Here is a 27,627-nt window from a genome sequence, read left to right on the forward strand (position 1 = left end):
GTAACAGATCAGAACAACCTTTCTGTAGAATTTAAGTTTTATGTGGTTCAACTTCACCAATAAGATTTTAATAAGTGAATCCTGATAGATAGCATAGTGTGATTTATAAGCATCATAATATGCTCTTTGTGGCTTACTAGTAAAGACATTACATATAAAGCAGAATAGCTCAACTTGTAAGAAATTGGACTTTGGGATAATTTCTTAATCATTACATGACAGTGTTATATGTAAATTCCTTTGTGCTTTAAATATATATGTTTTTGCTATCATTTTTATAATAATATGCATTTTGTATTAATAGATAAATGCCTGTCTTTAAGTCCTGAGATAAATGAAGATGAAAGCCATAAGGTACAAAAGCTTCCCTGTGTACAGAACACAGATGACATTGTGGATCTATCCTCTAATGAAAAGGCTGAGAAAAGAACTGACCCTGCTCTTTCACCAAGGTATTTTATGTATCTTTACTCACTTTGTCTACATCTTCTATCAGTTACCAAAGGAGTGGGAAATCTCCACCTGTAATTGTGAATTTGCTTATTTCTCTTTTCAGTTCTATTTGTTTTTCTTCATGTCTTTTGAAGCTCTTTTGTTAGGTGTATACATATCTAGGATTGTTGTATCTTCTTGGTGAAATCACCCTTTTACCATTTGTGTGATATCATTCTGGTATTGCTCTTTGTTCTGATGATTGCTTTGCCACTACAGTTTTCTTGTGGTTAATGTTTGCATGGGTTTATCATTTTCTATAAAGATTTTCTCTTGATTTTTGGTTTTCAGCAATTTGAATGTGATGTATCCTGCTGAGGTTTTTTTGTTTGTTTGTTTTTACTTGTGGTAAAAAACACATAACATGAGATCTGCTCTTCTTACGAGTTTTTAAAATGTACAGTGTTGTTAACTATGAGCACAGTGTTGTACAGCAAATCTCTAGAACATTTTCATCTTGCATGACTGAAACTCTATATCTTTTGAACAGTAACTCTTTATTTCCTCCTTACCCCAGCCCCTGGTAACCACCATTCTACTTTCTGTGAGCTTGGTTACTTTAGATACTTCATGTAAGTGGAATCATAAATATTTATCCTTCTATGAGTGGCTTATTTCATCTAGTATGATGTTTTCAAAGTTCATCCATGTTGTAGCATATGAAGGATTTCTGTTTTTATGGTCGAATAATATTCCATTGTAATTATATAGCACATTTTATTTATTCATTTATCTGTCAATGGACATTTAGGTGGTTTCCATCTCTTGGCTATTATGAATAATGCTGCAGTAAACATGGAACTGAAGATATTTCTTTGAGACCCTGTTTTCAGTTCTTATGGGTAGATACCCAGAAGGGAAATTGCTGGATCATATGATAATTCTGTTTTAAATTTTTTGAAGAGCCTCCATACTGTTTTTCGTTGTGGCTGCATTTTACATTCCTACCCACAGTTCATAAGAATTCCAGTTTTTCCATACTCTTGCCAACATTTATTATTTTCTGTTTTTCTAAAAAATTAATATATATATTTTAATTAATACATATTTTTAATTACATATATATTTTTAAAAAGTAATGTTAGTATAATATAACAGTTCCTAACAGGTGTGAGGTGATACCTCACTGTGGTTTTGATTTGCATTTCCCTGATGATTGTGATGTTGAGCGTCTTTATTTTATTTTATTATTTATTTATTTATTTACTTTTGGCTGCGTTGGGTCTTCATTGCTGCACGCGGGCTTTTTTTAGTTGCGGCGAGTGGGAGCTACTCTTCGTTGTGGTGTGCGGGCTTCTCATTGCAGTGGCTTCTCTTGTTGCAGAGCATGGACCCTAGGTGTCTGGGCTTCAGTAGCTGCGGCATGTAGGCTCAGCAGTTATGGCTTGCAGGCTCTAGAGCACAGGCTCAGTAGTTGTGGCACACGGGCTTAGTTGCTCCACGGCACGTGGGATCTTCCTGGACCAGGGCTCAAACTCGTGTCCCCTGCATTGGCAGGCAGATTCTTAACCATTGCGCCACCAGGGAAGTCCCTTGAGCATCTTTAAATATTACTTGTTGGCCATTTGTATGTCTTCTTGTGGAGAAATGTCTATTCAATTCCTTTTCCAGTTTTTTAATTGAGTTATTTGTTTTTCTGTTACTGAGTTCTAGGAGTTCCTTTTATATTTTGGATATTAAGCCCTTATCCATTATATGGTTTACAAATCTTTTCTCCCATTTCATAGGTTGCCTTTTGACTCTTGATTGTTTCCTTTGCTGTACAGAAGGTTTTTGGTTTGATATAGTCCCACTTGTCTATTTTTACTTTTCCTGCCTGTGCCTTTTGTGTCATGTCCAAGAAATTATTACCAATACCAATCTTATGAAGCTTTCCCTCATGTTTTCCTTTAGGAATTTTATACTTTAAGGCATTACCTTTAATGCGGTGGGCCTGGGTTCAATCCCTGGTTGGGGAACTAAGATCCCACAAGCCACGTGGCATAGCTGAAAAAGAAAAAAATAAAAGGTGTTACCTTTAAATCTTTATTCCATTTTGAGTTGATTTTTGTGTATGGTATAAGGTAAAGGTACAGTTTCTCTTTTTTTGCTTATGGATATCTAGCTTTCCCAGCATCATTTGCTGAAGAGATTATCCTTTTCATATTGTGTAGTTTTGGCACCCTGTCAAAGATCATTTGACTGGGTGCATGGGTCTGTTCTGTTCCATTGGTTGGCATGTACCCTCTTCTGAAAATTTTGATGAAAACCATTTATTCTCATGTAGAAAAATACCTATATGCACCTGTGCCAATTTATTCATACAATACAGAAGATTAATAATTTCTTTGAAGCCAAGCCATAGACCTCAGGCCCTTAACTTGCTGGGTGACAGACCTCTAAATTCTGACCTCAGAGACACAACTAATTTCATAGACTATGCACAAAACAATACTGATGACTTTTTTAGGGGCGAAAGCTACCCTGTAATGACTGTTAAAATACCAGTTGGTTTTGTAAAACAGTGAGCTGATTCTTATTCTAAAGCTAGAGTAATTAAAAGAGTGTGGTACTGGAAAAGGCCAGACAAATTGACTGAGAGGAAAATCGGATGTAGAATCTAGGAAGAGAAATTTAGGCATCATTTAGATGGCAGAGGTAGCATTAGAAATTAGTGGGAAAGACTGAATTAACCATTCATTAAATGGTGCTTAGATATGAAAAAGATAATAGTAGATCCCTATTTTACCCTATGCACTAACCTCCTCATAGATTAAAGGCTACATATATAAAGCAAATCTTTAAAACTTTTAGGAGAAAATGTAGAAAAATAGTTTTGTGATGTCAAGGATTTCTTAAGACATAAAAAGCACAAACTTTAAAGGATGAAATTGATAAATTCAACTGCAGTAAAATTAAATACTTCTGTTGACAAAAGGCTCCATGAAGAAAGTAAAAGGCAAGCTATTGATTGGGAGGTTTTATATGTAACATCTAGCCAAAAAAGAATATAGAAAGAGCGCTGGGAAAAGACAAACACCCAGTAGAAAAAAAAGAACAAAAAAACAAAGCATGGCTGAATGTGAATTTGCGTTGAAACTGAGTGCTCGTTAGTACATGGCCATCATTTATATTATTGTTAGTTGAAGTATTTCCTAATGCAGCAGTCCTCTCTTTGCACGCTACAGCATTAACTGCAACTTGTGCATGTTGCAGCTGTGTCTTCGATTTCCATGCCTCTTGAGTAACACGGTACCATGCAAAGCAAAGACTGCCAATACAAAATTTTAATGAAAGATAATTCCTAAACATTACTATGATTTTACACATACATTTGATTTGTGAACCCCATGTAGTTATGAGTTTTTCATTTTGTGACTTCTTGAGCACTTTCCCTGTTCATTTGTGACTGTTATTATCTCCTAAGATACAGTGTTTTAATAACATGGTGCAAGGAGGATCATAGAGAAACCAAAATATCCATTTTGATTATTCCGTGATATGAAGGATCATCTTCCAGAGTTTTGTCTTTGTATATTTTTAAAAAATCTTTTAAATAATTAGTATAAAATGTGCATTACTAAGAGTTCTTTTCCCCTGATATATTTTCATTTCCGTAGTAGTCAACAAGATGCCGTATCAGTAGCAACTGAGACTTCAGAATCAAGCACTTCATATTTGCCTTCATCAGAAGGTGGAATTAGAGCATTGTGTGAGGTGAATAATGCTGAGAGTAGTTGTACAGAAGAAGGAAATGTTGACCTAAAAGATAAAGCACTGTAAGTATTTTACATGGTAGGATTTTAAAATTTGTTTTCAAAATTTTGATAATTTATTATCATTTAAAAAATGATAATAATGTTGCTTCCTTTAGGAATTAGGAGAGGACTGTAGACCATTTAATATGTAATTGTACTGTGGTCTTAGTGACATTAAGGTTTTTCACTTTATATTTCATTATGGAAAGATTATCTTAGTGATACGAGTTATAGCAAACTGGTAACTTACGATAAAATTCTAAAATAATTTGGAAGCCTAAATATTTGCTATGAGATTTAACTTTTACTTGGTTTGAGTTATTTTTCATACCTGTTGTCAAAGTAGTAGATTTTGATATTGATGACTTTAAAGAGATTATGTATTATGTTTTCTAGTATGAAAATACTGATTAAATTAATACCTTCACTAAAAACAGTAGAAGCACCACAAGAATCTCCCTTTGAAAAGATATCTCAGAAGTTCAGACTTTCTTTTTATCTCCTTCATAACTCCTCATGTGGGCTTAAAAGTTTAGTTTATGAATTCTTATTTTCAGTAAAGCATAGTCACATTGAGAATCAAACTTTTTTTTTAAAGATGATTTTTAAATTTATTTATTTATTTTTGGCTGCGTTGGGTTTTCGTTGATGCACATGGGCTTTCTCTAGTTGCAGTGAGTGGGGACTACTCTTCCTTACGGGCGCACGGGCTTCTCATTGTGGTGGCTTCTCTTGTTGCGGAGCACAGGCTCTAGGCATATGGGCTTCAGTAGTTGTGGCATGTGGGCTTCAGTAGTTGTGGCACGCGGGCTCAGTAGCTGTTTCTTGCGGACTCTAGAGCGCAGGCTCAGTAGTTGTGGAGCACGGGCTTAGTTGTTCTGCGGCATGTGGGATCTTCCCAGACCAGGGCTTGGACCCTGTGTCCCCTGCATTGGCAGGTGGATTCTTAACCACTGCGCCACCAGGGAGGTCCCAGAGAATCAAACTTATTTTTTTTAATAAAAATTTAAACTAGTCTTTGGAATAGGCAATATATTCCTGTGGTTCAAACATCCAAAATTGTAAGAAGGTATAGAGTGAAGTATCCCTCCTGTCATGTCCCCATTTACTCTAACAAGTTACCAGTGTTATTTATTTCTTAGTCTTTCAGAGATTAAAAAAAAAAAAAAGACATTAAAGCTAATACAAATACATAAAGTTTATATATATCTTACTCTTTTTAAAACTCTAATGGTAGCATAGTATAATACCATTTTGTAATTTTTTTATCTTATATCGTCATATCTTTACTTAAAGACCTTTATTCTTTTTTAGTTGCATAGTGTTCTGTTGTATGGATGAATCACACTTTATATTATCGGTGCCCTGTTGATGGCTATATATGTTGTTTTTACAAACAATGCTTAGAAACTTATACCTCTATCTATCACCTTTGTGCCAGTCTATTTGTAGGGAAAGTTCCTAAAATGAAATTGCTAGCCCAAAGGACACATTTGTATGTGAGTGTGTGTACATTTATACATTTATGATTTTTTTTTAAATTTATTTATTTATTTATTTTTGGCTGTGTTGGGTCTTCGTTTCTGTGCAAGGGCTTTCTCTAGTTGTGGCAAGTGGGGGCCAGTCTTCATCGCGGTGCGCGGGCCTCTGACTATCGCGGCCTCTCTTGTTACAGAGCACAAGCTCCAGACGCGCAGGCTCAGTAGTTGTGGCTCACGGGCCTAGCTGCTCCGTGGCATGTGGGATCTTCCCAGACCAGGGCTCGAACCCATGTCCCCAGCATTAGCAGGCAGATTCTCAACCACTGCGCCACCAGGGAAGCCCCTACATTTATGATTTTGATAGATACTTCCAAAATGCTCTCCATAGGAGTTACTCTAGTTTATATTCCCACTAACAATGTAAGAAATGGCTCCCTACCAACAGTGTTATCAAACTTGGATTTTTGCTAGTCTTGATAGATTATAAAATAAAATAATATCACAGTATAGTATATATACCCCAGTCCTCCTTTTCTGACAGGGGTAGATAATTCTATTTTTTTCCCCTTCAGTTGCTTACTTAAAAATTTTCTAACCTAAGGAAAAGTCAAAAGAACAATGAACATCTGTATATAATTCCCCTTAGATTCTCTGATTCTTAATATCTTTTCACATTTGTGCTTGCTCGCTCTACTTTTTTTTTTTCAATCTTTTTTTTCTTTTTTTCTTTTTTGGCTGTGCTGTGCGGCATGTGGGATCTTAGTTCCCCGACCAGGGATCGAACCTGCACCCACTGCGTTGGAAACACAGTGTCTTAACCACTGGACTGCCAGGGAAGTCCAGCTCGCTCTACTTTTTTTTTTTTTTTTTTTTTGCGGTATGCGGGCCTCTCACTGTCGTGGCCTCTCCCGTTGCGGAGCGCAGGCTCCGGACGCGCAGGCTCATCGGCCATGGCTCACGGGCCCAGCCGCTCCGCGGCATGTGGGATCTTCCCGGACCGGGGCACGAACCCGCGTCCCCTGCATCGGCAGGCAGACTCTCAACCACTGCGCCACCAGGGAAGCCCACGCTCTACTTTTAATTTGTACATTTCTTATTGGGAGTGAAGCTGAGCATCTCTTCACATTTAAAACCTATTTTTTTTTTGTTTTTTTGTGAGTTCGTATCCTTTGTCCAGTTTTCTAATGAGTTACTGGTATTGTTCTGTAGGAGGTCTTTACATTTTAGAGAGGTTATTAGCCCTGTGATATGAGTTGTAAAACATGTTTTCTTGGTTTGTAGTTTGACTTATGACATATGTTTTGGCCATGTAAAAGTTTTTGATTTTTATGTTGTCAGATCTCGCTCCTTTTTTTTTTTCTTTTATGGCTCCTGATCTTTTAATCAAGTTTTAGAAAGGCTTACTCTACCTCAAAGTTACAAAAGAATTCATTCATGTTTTCTCTATGGTTTCACTTAAATCTTTGATTCATTTAGAATATATTGTGAGTACAGTGCAAGGAATGGAGCTAATTTTATTTTATTCCCCAGTATTACTAGTTTTCCCATCACCGTTAATTTAATTTAACATTTATTTTAAAAAATATATTATTTTTGTGGTCATCTTATTCTATTTTGAAATGACAACTTTATTGTATACTAAAATCATGTATTTTGGAGTCATCATCTCAGTTTTCTTTTGTGTTTCATTTATCTGTTATTCATGTGTTAGTACCACAATATTTTAATTATTGCTGCTAAGTAGTATATTTTTAACATCTGATAAATTAGTTACCCTTCATTGCTCTTCTTGTTCAGTCTTCTTTGCTACGTTTATTGTAAGTAAGCTTAAAGGAGTTCTTTTCTAGCTGTGAATGGATTTTTAAAGAATTTTCCAGAATTTCTTTTGAATATGCCTGCATGTTGGTACAATTTAAATAATGTTAATTTTCTAGGGAAACTGATCAAACAGAAAGTATTAAACCGAAGACAAGAGGACGACTCCAGAGACCTAAACCCAATTTATCAAGGGCAGTTGGGAAGAAATCAGTTCTTTCACAAGGGAAAACAGATGCAGAGAACAAGAGTTTACATACAGAAACTTCAGTTGAAAAGGTATGGAGTAAGAGACTTAATGGAGATTAAAATTATAAAGTATTTTTTCTAAATAGTTGGGAATAAAAATGTTTAACTTATAATTACAAAGTAATGTTACCAACAGTAAAGCCAAGATATGAGAACTTCAAACATTAATATTAAATTTGTCTTACTAGTTTCATGTTGTATACATTTTCTTTAGAATATAGGATATATCATTTCGAACATCCTTAGCAGTAACAAATATGTCTTTTGTTTACTTATATAAAATATTTATTCAAAATATTTTATATTAAATAAATAAAGCCTGTGCAATAATAAAATTATAACCACAACCCTCTTATCTATATACAGAATATTCCTTTGTTTGTCCTTCATAAACTTTATTTCTCTTTTTATGGAAGTAAACATTTTTGTAGTTTTTAGCCATATATAACATTTAAAACATTTTTCTCTGAAACTATCCATTTCCCTTTCTTGGGGTTAATTGATCTTTTTAATGGCTGCATCAGGTTAACATTATTATTAATTTACCTAACCATTTCTCTAATGTTTAGGTTTTTTCCATTTTTTTAACCCTTGTAAATAAAAGCAAACAATTTTGTAAATAGGCAAAGAATAAATTTCCAGAGGTGGTGGGATTAATGTGCCAAAGTATTTTAAATATTTTTTGGCTCTTGTTAGGCATTGTCAAACTGTCAAAAAAAGGAATCTTGGGAATTCCCTGGAGGTCCAGTTGTTAGGACGCTTTTACTGCCTGGGCCCGGATTCGATCCCTGGTCGGGGAACTAAGATCCCACAAGCCCCGTAACCAAAAAAAAAAAAAAAAAACCAGAATCTGTTTACATTGCTTTAAGCATTAAATGAATGTTCCTGTTTCCTTATATCCTTGCCAGCATTATATTGTTAAAAATGTTTTATTTTTGCTAAAATAATTTTTTAAATTTTAGTCTTTTTTCCTCTTATGTGAAATCTTTTTAATCTTAATAATATAACTATATTATTATAATCTTATGAGATGTTTTTAAATTGTAGAAAATTGGGAAAATACAGATTCATGTAAAAGTTAAAACAAAAGTTAATTTTATTATCTATATGCAACCAACCTTTTAGACTATATCCTTCCAGCTTTTCTTTTACATTCTTGAGTAGTAGTATTAATTCACTTTTGTATCCTTCTCTGGTATTTTAACATTTCATAAATATATTTCCACATCATTAAATATCTTTTGAAAACATGGTTTTTAGTGACTTCATAATATTCTATCAATGGGTATAACTGAATTTATTTAACCGTTTATTCATTATTGGATATTTTGTCAGTTTGCAGTGTTTGCTGTTTTGCATAATGTTCCAGGGAACAACCTTGTACTTAAATCTTTGTCTAGATATTTTTTTAGAATAGAGTCTTAGAAATGATATTACTGGGTCAAAGAATATGAACATTATTAAAGTTCTTGATTCATGTTGGCAAAAGGCTTTCCAGAAAGGATATACCAATTTGTGCTTCTATCAGTGACGTATGAGATTATATGTTTAAAAGGTTCTCATCTGCCTTTATGATTTTAACAACTCTCTTTTAATAATTAGAAGTACAAAAAAGTGAAATTTTATTGTTTTAATTTCCATTTATTTATTTATTACAAAGTTTGAACTTTATGTTAAGTAGATTAAATATAAAAAATTAAATTCGTAGAATCATATGGAAAAGGATAAAATGAATACACTTGGTATTTCTGCAATGGAGAATAAAGAGAAAGAGAATCCAGAAGCTGACACTGCATCTAAGTAAGTATTTAGGAAATAGAATAAAAATAGTAACTCTTTGGAATGATTGTAATGACTTATCTTCTACCTAATGTCTGCATTTTATTTTCAGCTAGTGTATTTAAGTCCATTTTTAACTATAGGGATTGTTGAAACATTTTAATAATGATCTTTATGCTTGGTATTGTAGAAATAAATTATAGTATGGATCCACTGGTGAGCAATTACATTTCTCCCTCAACTTACTAACAAGATTTTAACGAAGTCTTGTTAGATGAATTATTGGTTAAGATATATGTTTCTGGATAATTTTATTTATAGCAAGGGGTTTCCAAAGGGAATATTTAGGGGAATTCCCTAGTGGTCCAGTGGTTAGTGCTCCATGCTGCTACTGCTGGGGGCACAGGTTTGATCCCTGGTTGGGGAACTACGATCTCACATGCTGTGCAGTGCGACCAGGAAAAAAGGGCGGTGGGGAATCTTTAACTTGGAGTAGAGATCTAGAATAGGCCTGCTCCAATATAAATCTGAACCAGTGGATTCTGGACTGTATGTTTATTCCATAATCTGTGTCCAGTGCCCTGGAGGTGTATGTACACAATGGTGTCCTGAGTGGGGAATAGTATTCCATGCTTGTCAGGTATAGATTTTTCCCATTTTGTGGTGACAATTTGATTTTAAAATGCTTTTTTTATAGTCATGCTTTTAGGACTATGTCTGTTCTAGAGGGTTAAGGTATAGAGGTGTGTGTTTCTTTGAGGGTGTTCTTAAAGACACTTGTGAATTATTATTATTATTTTAAACATATTTATTGGAGCATAATTGCTTTACAATTGTGTGTTAGTTTCTGCTTTACAACAAAATGAATCAGTTATATATATACATATGTTCCCATATCTCTTCCCTCTTGCGTCTCCCTCCCTCCCACCCTCCCTATCCCACCCCTCCAGGCGGTCACAAAGCACCGAGCTGATCTCCCTGTGCTATGCGGCTGCTTCCCACTAGCTATCTACCTTACGTTTGGTAGTGTATATATGTCCATGACTCTCTCTCGCTTTGTCACAGCTTACCCTTCCCCCTCCCCATATCCTCAAGTCCATTCTCTAGTAGGTCTGTGTCTTTATTCCTGTCTTACCCCTAGGTTCTTCATGACATTTTTTTTCTTAAATTCCATATATATGTGTTAGCATATGGTATTTGCCTCTCTCTTTCTGACTTACTTCACTCTGTATGACAGACTCTAGGTCTATCCACCTCATTACAAATAGCTCAATTTCGTTTCTTTTTATGGCTAATATTCCATTGTATACATGTGCCACATCTTCTTTATCCATTCATCTGTTGATGGACACTTAGGTAGTTTCCATCTCCTGGCTATTGTAAATAGAGCTGCAATGAACATTTTGGTACATGACTCTTTTTGAATTATGGTTTTCTCAGGGTATATGCCCAGTAGTGGGATTGCTGGGTCATATGGTTGTTCTATTTGTAGTTTTTTAAGGAACCTCCATACTGTTCTCCATAGTGGCTGTACCAATTTACATTCCCACCAAGAGTGCAAGAGTGTTCCCTTTTCTCCACACCCTCTCCAGCATTTATTGTTTCTAGATTTTTTGATGATGGCCATTCTGACTGGTGTGAGATGATATTTCATTGTAGTTTTGATTTGCATTTCTCTAATGATTAGTGATGTTGAGCATCCTTTCATGTGTTTGTTGGCAGTCTGTATATCTTCTTTGGAGAAATGTCTATTTAGGTCTTCTGCCCATTTTTGGATTGGGTTGTTTGTTTTTTTGTTATTGAGCTGCATGAGCTGCTTGTAAATTTTGGAGATTAATCCTTTGCCAGTTGCTTCATTTGCAAATATTTTCTCCCATTCTGAGGGTTGTCTTTTGGTCTTGTGAATTATTTTGTATTCCAAATGGTTTACTTATTTATACCTGGGAGAAGAGAATACTGAAGACAAGCATGTATGTGATATACAAGTAATCTGACTTCAGAATAACCATTGATTTTATTCCTTTGTAATTACTCTAGTTTGAGTGAAAAAATTTGTCTGCAGGAAGATGATCAACTAAAGGCTTTCAGACCTGCACGCCTAATGAGGGGCTTATTGCAAAGACCAAAGCCAAATGTAGGTAAAGCTGCTGAAAGAAAAGAAACTGTTACATCACAGGAAAAAATTGGGGCCAGTGTAGAAAAGAATGAAAATGAGTCCTGTATCGATAGAGATGTAAGTACTCTGATGCCCTCCAGTTTTTTGTTAAACAAATACATAAGCCTCCTTTCATCCCCCGTTTTAAACAGCAATACTGTATACAATTATGTATATTGTTCTTTAAATTTAATGCCCAAATCTCATAGCCAGCAGCTTTGCTAATTGTGAAGGCACTTAGCTCTCTGCTCTGTGGATTTTAAGCATTTATATGATGAATCATCTGCTTTCACCTTACTCATGTTTGGACTTGCCTTCCCCCATCACTCAGCAGGTGTTCGAATTCTACTTCCTTTCTGAAAATATAGCTATGTATATGAATTTTAATACTGACTTAAACAAAATAAAATGTTAAAAGCTCCCTACTAAAGTATTCCAACAACAAAGATGATAAATTTTAGATTATTTACATAGTAACTGGTCTTTCTGATAAGAGTAAGAGTTGGCATGATTTGAGATTTGAATTTCTTCTATTATGATTCCCAGGGTCTATAATGTGATTGTAATAATCAAAAAGATTTAGAAAGTTAGACCCCAAGGGATAATTTTAACAGATCAGACTGAAGCAGTTACTTGCTTTCTGATTAGGAGGAAAAGAATGGGGGCTTTGAGATGAGGTAAAAGGTGTGGCTTGTGAAATTTCCTATATCTAAAGAACAAACATTAAAAAGTGCCCCTTAGGGAATTCCCTGGTGGTCCAGTGGTTAGGACTCCGTGCTTCCACTGCAGGGGGCCCGGGTAAGATTCCGCAGGCTGCATGTCGTGGCACCACCCCACACCCCTGTCAAAAAAAAAATGTCTCTTGAGTATCATTTTATAATTTTGAAATGTTTACCATTTTCCTTGTACTCAAGTCATACATAATTTTCAATGAAGTCTTTTATAAATGTGTGTTACATTGTGAGACCTAAAACTTTTTTAAAAATGTGTTTGTTATTAAGACTCCTGAACAAATAGAAGATCAGGCATTTAAAAATTTTGATTGTGAAGACATCACATCACAATCTGAAAAAAAAGATACTTCTTTTCAAAATGTGCAGCCAGATGAGCCCAAGGTGCTTAATGAATGTCTGAGGTAAGCATCATCTTATTAATGATATAATAGTTGAATTATGTGTAAAGTTTTAGAAATTCTTAATCATTTTTTAAAAATAGCAAATCAGACTGATTTTGTTATCTGTATATCAAGTTACATAATATTTACAAGTGTAAATTCACCTTTCAAGGCAGTTTATGTCATTGCCTTCGTGTTGATTTCTCACTTCTTGGTGTTTTGATGAATTGATTTACCCATCGCAAATTAGACCTTGAGTTAACATGGGTAGTATTATCACTTCACATGCATAGTAAATTACATGTTCATATCCAGATGTGAAAATGTTTGTTTAATATTTGTTTCTTTGGGATTAGATTGATTAGATTGTTTCTTTGGGATTAGATTGATCACATATTACCTTTATTTAAGGTTTATGTAAATTTTAAGTAAAACTCATACTTCCCATAGCCAAAGCTCTCTGAATTTGTTGTTTCCCCTCTGCAGGATATTAAACCAGATCAACGGAATTATTAGTGTGCTTTTAAAACTTTTTTCCTTTTGGGAATATTCAATGCACAAAAGTACTGAGAACAGAATAACAGACTCCCATGTACCTACTATCTAGTTTCAACAATTATTTATACTTTACCAATCTTTACATTTAATTTTCTTTTTTTTTTTTGTGGCATGTGGGCCTCTCACTGTTGTGGCCCCTCCCGTTGCGGAGCACAGGCTCTGGACGCGCAGGCTCAGCAGCCATGGCTCACGGGCCCAGCCGCTCCGCGGCATGTGGGATCTTCCCGGACCGGGGCACGAACCCGTGTCCCCTGCATCGGCAGGCGGACTCTCAACCAATCTTTACATTTAAAGTCTGGCCTATTGTATACTTTATTACAGCTGTATGAGCCTGTTTAAATACTACCCAACCTGAGAGTGAAAGCTAGGTTTCCTGAACTACTCAAAAGATCTTTATTAGAAGACAGAAGAATTCCTTTATTCCTCTCTTCTTTCTCTATTCCTTTGTACCCCCTCCCTACACCCCCAACCTATTTTACTTCTCTGCCACACAAACTCTGGGTAGAAGCCTGTACAACTGCATTACTGCATTGTTGCATATCTCTGATACAAATATTAATTACAGATACCTGACAATTTGGATATTTTGTTTGTATTTTTTTAGTTTAAACCAGACTCCATTTTCATGTGGCTTAGTAGAAAACCAAGTTTTCCCTGAGTGGCCTTTGGGTTTTAGAACCCTGCTGGATTGTTCATAACTAATATCCAGTCTGATATCAACAACTTTCCTCTCCAAAGGCAGTGACCTTTCTGGCCTTTGAATCTCCAGTATTCACAGAAACAATTCTAAGATTCTGTGTTTTATCAAATCATATTCCTGTTTATATCCAGTAGGCAGTTTCCCTCCTCCCCCGTCTCAAACACTTTGAACTGTTCAAGATGCTATGTAAGAAACTGAAAGAAGAGAAATATCTACACAAGAAAAGGGCCTCAGAGGTCAAAATCTTAACCAGTCACTAAGTGCTCTTTCATTCATTTGTATATTTTTATTGGTTGTACTTTCTATTATTATGATAAAGCACAAAGGAGAGCATGCTGCTGCTGTTTTGAAGAACAAGGTGCTTATACTAGATAGTGATTGTTGTGTGCCCAGTAACATTCAACAGACTGCAAAATGTTGTTGTTTATTTACTCTTTTCTTTCATTCCCACAATGTATTATGAAATCACAAGCTTTTAGAGAAGTGACTGTACAGGAAATCTCATTTTTAATTGTTTTTAAAAAGTGAGGAGGGGCAGACCTAGTTTTTAGTCATAAGACTGTACCTTATTCAAATTATACCTCCACCCAGCTATTTGAGATCCTGGTTAGTTCTGGCCATATAAATGAGTTCTTTAACTCTTACAGCAAGACATATGTCTGGATAAAGGAGAGTAGGAGCAAAAAGGTAGGAATAGCAGCCACAGATTGGTCTAGCTCCGATGTAGAGGACTTGGAGAGTCTTTCTCAGCCAGTATTTGCCAAGGTTGATATGGATGACAATTAGAAAGAGACTATTTAGGCCTGATTAGCTGCTACTCTAACTGACCTTATTGATAGATTTCTCTGTATATATGTCTCTATGTAATAAATATACTTAATTTTTTAAAAAATTTACTGTAATTTCCAAGGATAGAATTTTTTCTCTACTTTAATTTTTAAATTTTGCCCAGAGGTTCCTGGTGCTTCATTAATTTTTTTTTTTTATTTGAGAATTCCTGGTTTTTCAGTAGTGACTTCTCAACCATATCTCTTCAGTTGGCAGTCTAGTTTACAATTTGATTGTGTATCTTTTTTTTTTTTAAATAGTATTCAAGAGGATAATAAAGCAAATAAACAAGTTCAAATTCTGAAGACTCGATTTCAGAAACCAAAGCCAAATATAAGAAGAAGAACTGGAAGAAGAGAAATTTTCTCAAAGGAAGAAGAGGTACCAAAGGAGGTTCTTGCCTCTGAGGAGATGACAACAGCTTTGAGAGAAACTGCAAGATTGGAAACCTCACCAAGGGAAAAGGTACCTGTGGAGACTAATACTGCTAAGGAAATGGAGTCAGATTTAAAAGAAACTGAAAGGAAAGATATCTCTCCCAGGGAGAAAATACCAGAAATGATTGATGTCACTGTGGAAATGGAGACAGATTTGAGAGAGACTGGAAGAGAGATTTTCCCAAGGGAGAAGATAACAAAGGTGACTGATGCCACTGAGGAAAGAGAGACAGATTTGGAAGAGACTGAACGAAGAGAAATATCCCTACAGGAAAATGCCCCAGAGGAGGTCGATACTATTGGTGAAGTGAAGACAGGTTTGAAAGAAACTGGAAGAGAGATTTCCCCGAGGGAGAAGATACCGGAGATGATTGATGCCACTGAAGAAGTAGAGACAGATTTAGAAGAAACTGAAAGAAGAGAAATACCTACACAAGAAAAGGCCTCAGAGCTCAAAACTATAGATGATGAAATGGAGACAGATTTGAACAAAATTGGAATAGAAATTTCCCCAAGGGAAAAGGTACTAGTGGGGATCAGTGCCACAGGGGAAAGGGAGATTGATTTGGAAGAAACTGGAAAAAGAGACATTTCCCTGATGGAAAAGGTATCAGGAAAGATGACTGCCATTGAGGAAACAGAGGCAGATTTGAAAGAAACTGGAAGAGAAATTTCCTTTAGGAAAAGCCGATCAGAAGAGATCAGTGCTTCTGAGGAAAAGGTGGCAGATTTGGAAAAAACTGGAAAAATAGACATTTCTCTAAGGGAAAATGAACCAGAGGAGACGGGGACCTCAAGACAAACTGAGACAGATTCATTGCAGAGGGGTAGTAGTGACTGCAGTGCTGTGCCTTCACTAAATATTAAAGTATGTATTTTTCTGTCCTTTAAAAATATTTTTTGAATACTTTTTCAGAGAGAAAAATATCAAAATAATTCCAGGATTATTGCCCTTAAGTCCAACAACATTTAAAGTCTCTAAAAGCATAATGTCTTTCCCAGCCCTAAATTCTGTGTTTCAGGACCTTAAAGAAATTATATATTCTTTTTTTTTTAATAATTGAAAACATTTTATAATTGTAGAAAAGTTACTGTTCTTAATGTCAGTTTAAAGTTACTCTTAGATAAAAGAAATACAAGAGATTGGACTCAATTTGTGCTAATTCTAGTATGAACATACCCTGGAATTATTTCTTTTGACCATATCTGTATCAGTTTTTCTCTTTATTTCCTGTTCCACCCCACTTCACTCCACTTTTAAAAGTTCATCTTATTAAAAGTTTCCAGTTAATTGAAGTTGAAGCAATTCTAACATTTTCCAGTTTTCTAACTTTTTTTTGGATAGGTAATGGCATTTGTAGTTTGGAAAAAACATATAATAATATGCAATATAGAAAGAAGAGTTTTCCAAATTCTGTGTTTTAGCATTTGTAAATTAAATTTTATTTTACTTAAAAATTAAAACCCCCCAAACTTCTGGATTTTTAAAAACAGTGTGAAGAATATAGGCTTTTGTTTGAAATGTATGACATGCTTAAGGAATATTTTATATGTGCTGATTTATTTCCAGGACATTAGCAGTGAAGTACAATCTGTGGTGGATGTATCTGTAGAAGAAAAAAGAAATTCTGAAAAGGAAATATCAAGTCAGTTGAGTCATTTGAACATTTCTTCGCAGACTTCTGAACTTGATAAAATAGAAGACCAGAGGATGCGATCTCCAGATGTTCCAGAGCAGTTTTCAGATATTAATTTAAGGTACAAGTATATAGGTCTGTGTGCTTGTAAAGAGGAAGCATATAAAGTTATATTTGCAGATTATGTTAAACTAAATAAGGTTTTAAGACATATCATCTATAGCATAGTGTTGAAAATTTTAAGCTGGTTTGGGGAAGACTGGGAGAGATTTGAGGTCCTTCTGACAGTAGATTGTGAGAATTACTAACATACAAAATTGTGTACAACACATACTTTTAAGTCAGTACAGGTGTGACAAACCTGTATTTTCTTTGTGCGAAGATGATATAATTCCTAGGCTTATACCTGGATTGTACCACTCATGTTTTTCAGGATCTACCAAATAGTCTGATCTGTTTTCCTGTTAAGAATTAGAATTAAATATTTACTGCCAGTCTCTAAGGTTGTGCTAAGACTCCGCTCCCACTGCCCCTTCATTTCATCCTAAAGCTTGATAATCCTTGTTCCAAAAGCAAATCTCTTCCTCAAGAACAGAAGCCATTTGAAGTGAAACCAGCACCTTTTGTGAGAAGTAGATTCAAAAGACCAAAACCAAACTTAGCAAGAGCAGCTTCAAAAAGAGAGACTATAGAAGCAGAAAAACATGCACCTGGGAAGAAAGTGGAAGCTGATAAAAAAGGGACTGTTGTGATACAGCAGAATGGGGAACAAATGAGAACTCTCCCTTCTCAACGTGTGAGTGTTATTTAAGATGGAGGTTTTCTGTTTTAGTTATTATAATTACTAAGGTAAAACACTTGGAATTAAAAATTCATAAATATTTCCTTATGTAACTTTTGCTGTGTGTGATATTGGTGCTGTACTTAATGTATCTCATTGTTCCATGTGGTTTGTGTAAGAATCTTGAATCTCTGATGGTGGGCAAATGTGTCATGGAAAGGATTTTAAGAGGCCCAGGCTCTAGTTCAAGTCCTGACCTTTATTCATTATGTGACCATAGCTAAATGATGCAACTAGTTTCTTCACAGGAAAAATGAGAATGAGAGTCTATCTTTATTTCACTCTGTTGTGAAGGTGAAATAAAAAGTTAAAAGCTTTATATGAGTTAAAAGGAGATTATTTTATTTACTTGATTAACTTGGTCTATAAGAGATTAAGATGTGTGATACAGCATCAAAAACCTTGAAATGAAACGTTAACACTCATAAGTTGAGCGTTTAAACATACGAAGTACTTTTTGAATTAAAGTTCTTCTTTTACATCTTAGCTCAGTTCTTACTGTGCTTGAACATTTGTACTTTTTCCTCCTAATCTTATGTTTAAAAAGGATAAATCATGGGAATTCCCTGGTGGTCCAGTTGTTAGGACTCTGCACTTTCACTGCCGAGGGCCTGGGTTCAGTCCTTGGTTGGGGAACTAAAATCCCACAAGCTGCGAGGCATGGCCAAAAAAAACAAAAAACCCACCACTTTCATTTATTTATTTAATTTAATTTAACTTAATTTAATTTAATTTATTTATTTTTTGGCCATTCCATGTGGCATGTGGGGTCTTAGTTCCCTGACCAGGGATTGAACCTGTGCCCCCTGTGGTGGAAGCACAGTCTTTTTTTTTTTTTTTTTTAATTTATTTTTTTGGTTGCATTGGGTCTTCGTTGCTGCGTGTGGGCTTTCTCTAGTTGCGGTGAGCAGGGGCTACTCTTCGTTGTGGTGCGTGGGCTTCTCATTGCGGTGGCTTCTCTTGTTGCGGATCACGGGCTCTAGGTGCACAGGCTTCAGTAGTTGTGGCACGCGGGCTCAGTAGTTGTGGCGCACGGGCTTAGTTGCTCTGTGGCATGTGGGATTTTCCTGGACCAGGGATTGAACCCGTGTCCCCTGCATTGGCAGGCGGATTCTTAACTACTGTGCCCACAGGGAAGGCCTAAGCGCAGAGTCTTAACCACTGGACTGCCAGGGAAGTACCCAAAATCACGTTTTATTGATTATTTTAAATGATTATAAAAATTGCAAATTGGGAAAAATATATCATCTAAAAAGTTAGAGTCCTTTATAATATTCCATCTTTCCCTCCCAAGTTAGTCCATCTCTCCCTCCCAAGTTAGCAATTTTAAATATGTCCACCTAAACTTTTCTGTATGGATACTTATTTATATAAATAATAAAATGTGCGGGTATTTATTTTCATTGTTTTACAAAAATGGCATCATATCCTGCCTTCTGATTTTTTTTTTACTAAACACAGTATTGTGAACATCTTTTTTTTTTTTTTAATAATTTATTTATGGCTGTGCTGGGTGTTCGTTGATGCACACGGGCTTTCTCTAGTTGTGGCGAGTGGGGGCTACTCTTCGTTGCGGTGCAGGGGCTTATTGCGGTTGCTTCTCTTGTTGCAGAGCATGGGCTCTAGGCGCATGGGCTTCAGTAGGTGTGGGCTCAGTAATTGTGGCACACGGGCTTAGTTGCTCCGCAGCATGTGGGATCTTCCCGGACTAGGGCTCGAACCCGTGTCCCCTGCATTGGCAGGCAGATTCTTAACCACTGCGCTACCAGGGAAGTCCATGAACATCTTTTTGGATCAGTATATAGAAATTAAACTTCTTTTAAATGACTCTGTACTGTTTCATTGTAAAGAAATTATAATTCATTCAGTTCCCTACTGATTTGTCTTGTTTCCAATTTTTTGTTTTTCCTTTTCTTTTTCTTTCCTTTTTTGGGGGGCTATTATATTGCTGTAATAAATATCCTTGTGTATAATTTTCTAGATAGTTATTTGAGTGTTTTTATAAGATATATTTCTAGAAGTAGAATTGCTGGAAATTAAAATTCTTGATAGATATTGCCCTGTTGTCTACAAAGACCATATCAGTTTATTTTTCTAACAGTTTATTAAAGTTTCTATTTCCCTATACTTTTACCAACCCTCGATGAAATTTTTTTTTTCTAATCTACCTTCTAGGATGTGGCTTCCCTAATGGCATCAACAGAAAAAGACAAATCAGATCACAGTCAAGAGGAGGCTGTGATATTACCATATGTACAGACTGAAAAGGACCTTTCCCCTTCGAGTTCTTGTGAACCTATAGAGGAGACTCAGTCTACACAAGCCCAGGAAAAGGAGTTAGTTGTCTCTATGGGGTAAACAGTGATAGTTTTATTAAAATCTAAAATAGGAGAATTATTTCAAATAGTTCTTCATTTTTTTTTAAGAAATGTGTTAATGTATTTTGAAAGTGAGTATCAAGAATACTTGGTTTATTTTTATTCATATGGCCTAAAATACAAAATCAGGTTGAGTTCAACAGCTTTTAACACTTGCCTGCTTATATTCACTGTTAGCTGCTTAAGATCTTATACAAAGCAATGCATTTAAAAATATATGTATATAAGGTATGTATTCATTACCTTTTTAAAAATTGTAGTAAGATACATATAACATAAAATTTACTATTTTAACCATTTTTAAGTGTACAGTCCAATGGCATTAAGTACATTCACATCGTTGTACACCATTACTACCATTCATCTCCAGAACATTTTTCTTCCCAAACTGAAACTCTGTACCCATTAAACAATAACTTCCCATTCCCCCTACCTCCAGTCCCTGGCAGCCACCATTGTGCTTTCTATTACTATGAATTTGAATATTGTAGGTACCTCATATAAGTTCAGTACCTTTTGAGAACTGAAATAACTATTTTTTTATAAAATGAGGTATAATCAGAAAGTAATTTAATTTTCCTTTAATGTACAAAATATTTTTACAGAGTTTATTTGATTCAAGTTTTATATTTTTATAGTAGTTTTCATCTTTTTACAATCAAGCTTTCTCTCTTTTCTCCTGTCCCCTTTTCTAGGACTTATCATACAAACACTTGCGAACAAGAAATGAAGGAAAGCGCTATCCAAACTGCTCCACCAGTAAGGGGCCGACTTCAGAGACCCAGTCCAAACTTAAGAAAGGTTGGACAGAGGCAAGTAATAGAAAAAAATGAAGCCAAAGAAACAATTAAGGAAGAAAGGACACTACAAAAAGATGAAACTAAAAAATTCCTGACTGTGGTGAGTTATTGCTATGTAATTAAATCAAGCCTTTTAATGCATATTAAAATATCAAATGGTAGCTCAGACTTGGCTTAGAATATAGGCATCTGATACTTACTCTACTTCATACATAACGTGGCTAGTTTTGTTTCAGATTTACCATTGTAGATTTTTTTTAATGAAAATAGATTTTTTTTTCCTAACTAATGAACCTATTCATTGTGAAAATGTTCAATCAATACAAAATAATATAATAATTACCCTTAGTCTCACCACTCTGAAGTAACCACTGAAAACCTTTTGACATATCTTACCGGATATATCTTCATGCATGCATGTGTGCATACTCATGTAAATTTAAATAATAAAATCATTGTAGTCATGTTATTTTGTGACTTACTGTTTTTCACTTATTATATTAAGTGGCTTTCCATGTCATGAAATATGGAGATACATCCTTTTTAACTGCTGTGTAACATACTGCTATTTGGAATGACGGTTTAATCTCTTATTGATGGATCTTTTGATATTAGAAACAAATCTAAGTAGTTTAATGCCCATTTCAACAGATCTTGTTTTTCTGTCCTTTTCTCTACCAAGGGAAAATCTACATTTAAAATAAAGTGATTGTAATCCTTATTTGAACCCCCCCCCCCAAATTAAAAAAAACACATTGAACTTTTTGGGAGGGAGGTTCACAACAGATGGTTATTGTAGTTTTTAAAGCATTAGGTGAACATATTACTGCAGTAATCTTTGAAACTTTCTCTGTGAATAGGAAATTTTGTTTTGGGCAGCAAAACATGAACATTGCATACTCAAGTTTGAGACTTCATTTTAAAAAACTAAATACCTTTCTTTTTTATTATTAATTAATTTATTTATCGCTGTGTTGGGTCTTCGTTGTTGCGCATGGACTTTCTTTAGTTGCAGCGAGCAGGGGCTACTCTTTGTTGTTGTGCACGGGTTTCTCATTGCGGTGGCTTCTCTTGTTGTGGAGCATGGGCTCTAGGCGCATGGGCTTCAGTAGTTGTGGCACACGGGCTCAGTAGTTGTGGCTCGCGGGCTCAGTAGTTGTGGCTCGCGGGCTCAGTAGTTGTGGCTCACAGGCTGTAGAGTGCAGGCTCAGTAGTTGTGGCACATGGGCTTAGTTGCTCCGCGGCATGTGGGATCTTCCTGGACCAGGGATTGAACCCGTGTCTCCTGCATTGGCAGGTGGATTCTTAACTACTGTGCCACCAGGGAAGTCCCTAAATACCTTTCTTAATGATTAAAATATTTTAGGAGGTATGTTCTGTTGTTAAAAAAAAAAAACTAATATAGTTTTGCATTTCAGCCAAATTCTCAAATTGCAATGGAAATTGAAGTTGTATCCTCCAAAGTTTCAGAAGGCAGAATGTATGAAAACCAGAGTCACGTTCTTTTAGAAAACCTTCATGTTAACAAAATAAATGTTTCAGATGAAAAGACGAGGTGAGTTTGCTTTTAATCAGAAAAGCATAAAACTTTTCAAAGATAAAGGTTGGATATTTGAATAATCGATTTTATGTAATTTCACATTTAGTAAGTTTTATGAAAGAAAAAAGTAATTATGAAACTAGAATAGTTTAAATCTGCTGAACAGCAAAGGGGGCCAGTGTGAAACAGGGGAAGAGAGGAAGAGTCGTAGATATATGACAGGTAAAGCCTGAGTGGGGGTAGCGCAGATTATGTAGGATCATTCTAAGGATTTTGAGTTTTACTCTAATTGAGCCTTTAAAGACCAGTGACCTTTGAGGTCAGCTTTTCCTAATGCCTTCATTTATAATTGACTTTATGAATCTGGAGGATTTAAATGGCTTGCTCAAAGTAACATTGGCAGTTTAGTTTTTAAACTTAAGTTTTCAGGATTTATGACTTTAAGACTAGCAAATTCCTATAGTTTATAGGCAGAGCTTCCTGAAAGAAACTTTACATGTTTCAAGAGATTTTATGCTCAGCCTTTGCATTTTTAATGAGCAAGATCTAACTTTCAAATTTCCTGTATAGAAACCCATTACTCACCCACCCCTCTTTTTAAAATCTTTTCTGTTTATGAAGTTTATTCAAGCTTTTAGCTTTATCATGACTGATACTTCCTTCAGAGTATATATTCTGCATACTTTTAAGTTAGCTTATTCTTATGTCCAGCAGTTTCTTACCCCCTTTTAACCCCAGTAGCACATTGAGCTTATATATATGTGTGTGTATATATATATATATAATATATATATAATATATATATATATATATATTATTCTTAAGTACCATTGTAGAATCACACTTGATTGTAAGTAGCTTATACTTAAGTTAAATATAACATGTTTTCCCAAATACATTAGCCTACACTGGAATGTATTAACCAGCATCATTACTTTGTTAGAACTTCCTGTGAACTTCCTTGGTATTTCACTGCTGGAAGAACTTAGCAGGATTGGAACATTTGGAAATGTAACTAACTACTTTCTCTTGTAGGTAATTTATTACAAATATTACTTAAGATTAGTCTTTAATACAGATCTTTCAGAGAACTCATGATCGATATTTACCCAATTTTTCTTTATAAGTATCCAGATTTATATTAGTTTTAAACTTGCTAATTCAGATCCTTGCCAGTTATTAAATATTTTCCAGGAAACCTTAAGGCAGCTGTTTGTGTTGCCTTGGGAGCTATGGCTACTGTATTGAATGTTAAAACCTTGTCTTTCTCTGATTTGGCAGATACAAACCTTGTCTTTCTCTGATTTGGCAGATATATTGAGATCCTTATGACACTGTTGTCAATAAACACTTTTCTATGAAGTGACAGGCATGTGGTAGGAGAACAGACTCTAGCTTTCAAGCCTGCTCTTGAACAAGAAGGTCCAGGGTTGTTGTGACCATTGTATATTTATTCATGCTTCAGAGCCCAGTTGAAGCATTTGTTTAAAGTGTCATTATGAAGTCCATCTTCAACTACTGACGTTTTTGTTTTGTATCTAGTTATTTCTCTGAAAATTACTTAAAGTAGCATACAACGACACACCAGAATCAATGAATGAAAGTAAAAAAAAGATTACATATTATTGTGAAAGTATTCCCCAGGCTATATAGAAAATGGAAGTTACAAAAGCTTCTGTGTTCTTTCTTTCATATCAGCATGTGTGGTTTCATTTTATATGTTTAGTTTTTTAACCTATTTATATATAGTCCTTCGCACATAGAATTGGTTTGTGCCCAAAAATTGTTTAACAGCAGATACATCAACAGGAATTATGATTTTCGTTCTTCAACATGATTTGTATTTCATTCTAGACATGAACATAAAACGTATGTTTCTAGTCCACCACAAATGATAAGAAGCCAATTCCAAAAGGCTAAGCCAAATTTGGGAAGAGCACAAGGTAAGAAAGAGGAATCAGGCATAGGAACAGACAGAGCAGATCAGAGTAAGGCAAGGAAGCCAGAAGATAATTTGCTGCAGCATGGAGATTCTGACACCCAGCTTCTTCCAAAAGTAAGTTTGAAAAAAATAATTTAGTAGTGGGCTCAATTTTATCAATATCATGAAGGAGAACATTAAAAAAATAGTTTTGCAAAAAAAAAAAAAAAATAGTTTTGCCTTTTGTACTGTAACTATTTTCATGAAAATTGATTGACTTTCCAATATTGTGAAAGTTTAGAAACCAGTCACTCGTGTATATGTGTGTAAGCTTAGCGTTTTAGGCCAAACTACCAAACCAAATTACCATACAGATTGTTTCCATGGTCATATTAATTGTTTCTTCTCAAATTTAAGGGAAAAGCTGAGTTTCTTACATCTCTGGAGATTTCAGCAAGAAAAGGTTCTGTAGGTTCCAAGGAGATTGGTTTGGCAAAAAAAGATGCTCAGTCAGAAGTTGGACCATCAGGAAGTGTTGGAGAGAAAACTGTAGGCAATAATTCTGTGTGTTCAGTTGTCGAAGAGCAGTATGTTAGTAAACCAGCAAGGTAAAGTTTTATTTAACAAGTACTTTCAGAATAGTAAATACAAGTAACTTATTCTTAATGGATGTCCTACTCTAACTTATTGATAGAGTAAAAAGATGGTTTGTTAACGGAAGTATTGGTTGTTTTTTATTGGCAGGTCTGTTTCTTTCCCACTTTTGATTTTTATTTACTAAAATTTCCTTTTTTTATGATCTTCTCAGAAAGATTTTTCTTTCTTACATTTAAAATTTCTGGGTGTTGAGTATATTAGACATGAGCAGAAGCCTGACGAAAGAGTAGTACATATGACCTAAATAACTAGGGTGCTGATTCAAATTGGAGTCACAAACACAAGTGAAGGGTACCTTTCTTCCACAGTTTTCAAGGAAAGTGGAAGGGACCCTAAGTTCTAAAAAATGTTGTTCTGTTGGATTTCCTCATTCTCCTTTTTTCTTTTGACCTAATCTGTTTACCCAATAGGATAAACCGTATCACTTTTTGGTCTCATATTCTGTATTTATTGGTCCAGTGTTCTTGATCCCATTTTCTTCTAACAATTTCCAGTGTTGTATTTCATCACCACTTAAATAGCAAGGGGGCAAAATGGCTCAGAATTTAAAACGTACTGTGAAAAATTTGTAGGTAGATAACTAATATTTAACTTCGAGTGAGAAACTAAATCCTAACAGTAAATTCCGTTCATTCTTGTCGTAGCATTAGTGTTTGATAGAATGGGTGGTAGGCATTTTATATTAATGGCTTGAATTGAGATTTCACTTTATAAGTTGGGTTTTCATTAAAATTATCCTTATGCATGTAATGACTATGTTGCTATTTTGATTAAACCTCCAGCTCTCCACAACTGCTAAAAGAATCAAATTATTCTAAAATTGCTGTGGATCGAAGAACAGCTCTCTCTTCTGCCTCTGAATGTAAGATAGATCGTAGTGAAAGGAGAATGCGTCGAAAGATTAAACCAAACGTCCCCAAAGGGCGTGGATCAAAACGAATTCGGAGTAAGACCTCTAAAAAGGAACCTAGAGCTTCTAAGCCTGTGCTGGTGACTCTTCGAGCTTCCCAGGAAGAAGACGAAGATGATGCGGAAGACTTTGAGTCTGACTATGAAGAAGAAAGCTATCATCTTGCTCCAGAAGAAGTAAACAAAGCTCCAGTGTTTGTACCTGTTGGTCTCAGATCTCCTGAACCGGTTTCTGCTCAGATTGAAGAAACCATGGAAGAGGTAGTTTGAATTTTGAATCCTTGGAACTTTATCTTACTTGTTTTTTGCTTTCAATGGATCATTATCTCTTCTCTTAGTGATTATTAGGATTTGAAGATTATTAGAGTAATTTGTTTGGGGCCTGCTGCATAGCCTAGGAAATCAGTAGAAATAGGCTTGTGTGATCTCCTCTGTTTACTCAGCCCCTGCAACCCAGGCCCAGCACAAGGTAATCAGTATAACAATACTGAGAGAAATCTAATTTCACTTGTATCTGGGGGCTACTTAATTTCCTTTCTGGTTAATTTTTTAAAAAAACAAAAAACTTGGCAGATGTTTTCTATTAACTCTTTGTGGTAAGCTCAAGTTAAGCTCTGGTTGGTAGAGAAGGTAGAAGGGACATATTTCTTTCTCTTTCTCTCTGTCTCTTTTTTTTAAAATAAATTTATTTATTTTGTTTACTTTATTTTTGGCTGCGTTGGGTCTTCATTGCAGTGCATGAGCTTCTCATTGCGGTGGCTTCTCTTGTGGAGCACGGGCTCTAGGTGCGCGGGCTCTAGAGCGCAGGCTCAGTAGTTGTTGCGCACAGGCCCAGTTGCTCCTTGGCATGTGGGATCTTCCCAGATCAGGTCTTGAACCTGCGTCCCCTGCATTGGCAGGTGGATTCTTAACCACTGAGCCACCGGGGAAGCCCTCTCTCTTTTTTTTTTTTTTTTCCTCTCTCTTTTTTTAATTGTGGTAAATTACAGGTAACATAAAATTTACCTCTTAGCCGTTTTAGAGCCTACAGTTCAGTGGCATTAAGTGCGTCCATCCACAGAACTTTTTTTCATCTTGAAAAACTACAACTCTGTACCTATTAAACAATAATTCTGATTATTCCCTCCTCTCTAGCCTGTGGCAACCACTTACTCTAGGTCCCTCATGTAAGTGGAATCATACAGCGTTTGTCCTTTTTGTGACTGGCTTATTTCACTTAGCATAATGCTTTCAAGGTTCATCTACACTGTAGCATATGTCAGGATGTCTCTTTTTTTTTTTTTTTCCTGGCTGCATTGAGTCTTCTTTTGGCTGCACACGGGCTTTCTCTAGTTGCGGTGAGCAGGGGCTACTCTTGTGGCAGTGTGCGGGCTTCTCATTGCGGTGACTTCTCTTGTGGAGCATGGGCTCTAGGCACGCAGGCTTCAATAGTTGCAGCACGTGTGCTCAGTTGTGGTGCGTGGGCTCTAGGGTGCGTGGGCTTCAGTAGTTGTAGTGCACGGGCTCAGTAGTTGTGGCTCGTGGGCTGTAGAGCGCAGGCTCAGTAATTGTGGTGCACAGGCTTAGTTGCTCTGAGGCATGTGGAATCTTCCCAGACCA

The 27,627-nt window shown here is 35.6% G+C and overlaps 1 protein-coding gene across 3 annotated transcripts in view; it reads left to right on the forward strand.

Moving 5' to 3' along the window:
- BDP1 (BDP1 general transcription factor IIIB subunit) overlaps positions 1 to 27,627 on the forward strand; it is an 88,696-nt gene that overhangs the window by 26,111 nt on the left and 34,958 nt on the right. For 2 of the 3 annotated variants that reach the window (XM_079917637.1, XM_079917639.1), the window contains exons 11-25: positions 305 to 452; positions 4,092 to 4,250; positions 7,645 to 7,804; positions 9,483 to 9,574; positions 11,591 to 11,786; positions 12,710 to 12,843; positions 15,169 to 16,213; positions 16,916 to 17,103; positions 17,556 to 17,778; positions 19,999 to 20,177; positions 20,897 to 21,101; positions 22,420 to 22,556; positions 24,396 to 24,597; positions 24,880 to 25,070; positions 25,902 to 26,289. In XM_079917637.1, the coding sequence (XP_079773763.1) occupies positions 305 to 452; positions 4,092 to 4,250; positions 7,645 to 7,804; positions 9,483 to 9,574; positions 11,591 to 11,786; positions 12,710 to 12,843; positions 15,169 to 16,213; positions 16,916 to 17,103; positions 17,556 to 17,778; positions 19,999 to 20,177; positions 20,897 to 21,101; positions 22,420 to 22,556; positions 24,396 to 24,597; positions 24,880 to 25,070; positions 25,902 to 26,289 (3,647 nt within the window). The remainder of the gene's footprint in view (positions 1 to 304; positions 453 to 4,091; positions 4,251 to 7,644; positions 7,805 to 9,482; positions 9,575 to 11,590; positions 11,787 to 12,709; positions 12,844 to 15,168; positions 16,214 to 16,915; positions 17,104 to 17,555; positions 17,779 to 19,998; positions 20,178 to 20,896; positions 21,102 to 22,419; positions 22,557 to 24,395; positions 24,598 to 24,879; positions 25,071 to 25,901; positions 26,290 to 27,627) is intronic. The other variant, XM_079917638.1, reaches the window with a different exon arrangement.

Source organism: Stenella coeruleoalba (genome assembly GCF_951394435.1).
Source record: "Stenella coeruleoalba genome assembly, chromosome: 3".
NCBI classification, from domain to species: domain Eukaryota; kingdom Metazoa; phylum Chordata; class Mammalia; order Artiodactyla; family Delphinidae; genus Stenella; species Stenella coeruleoalba.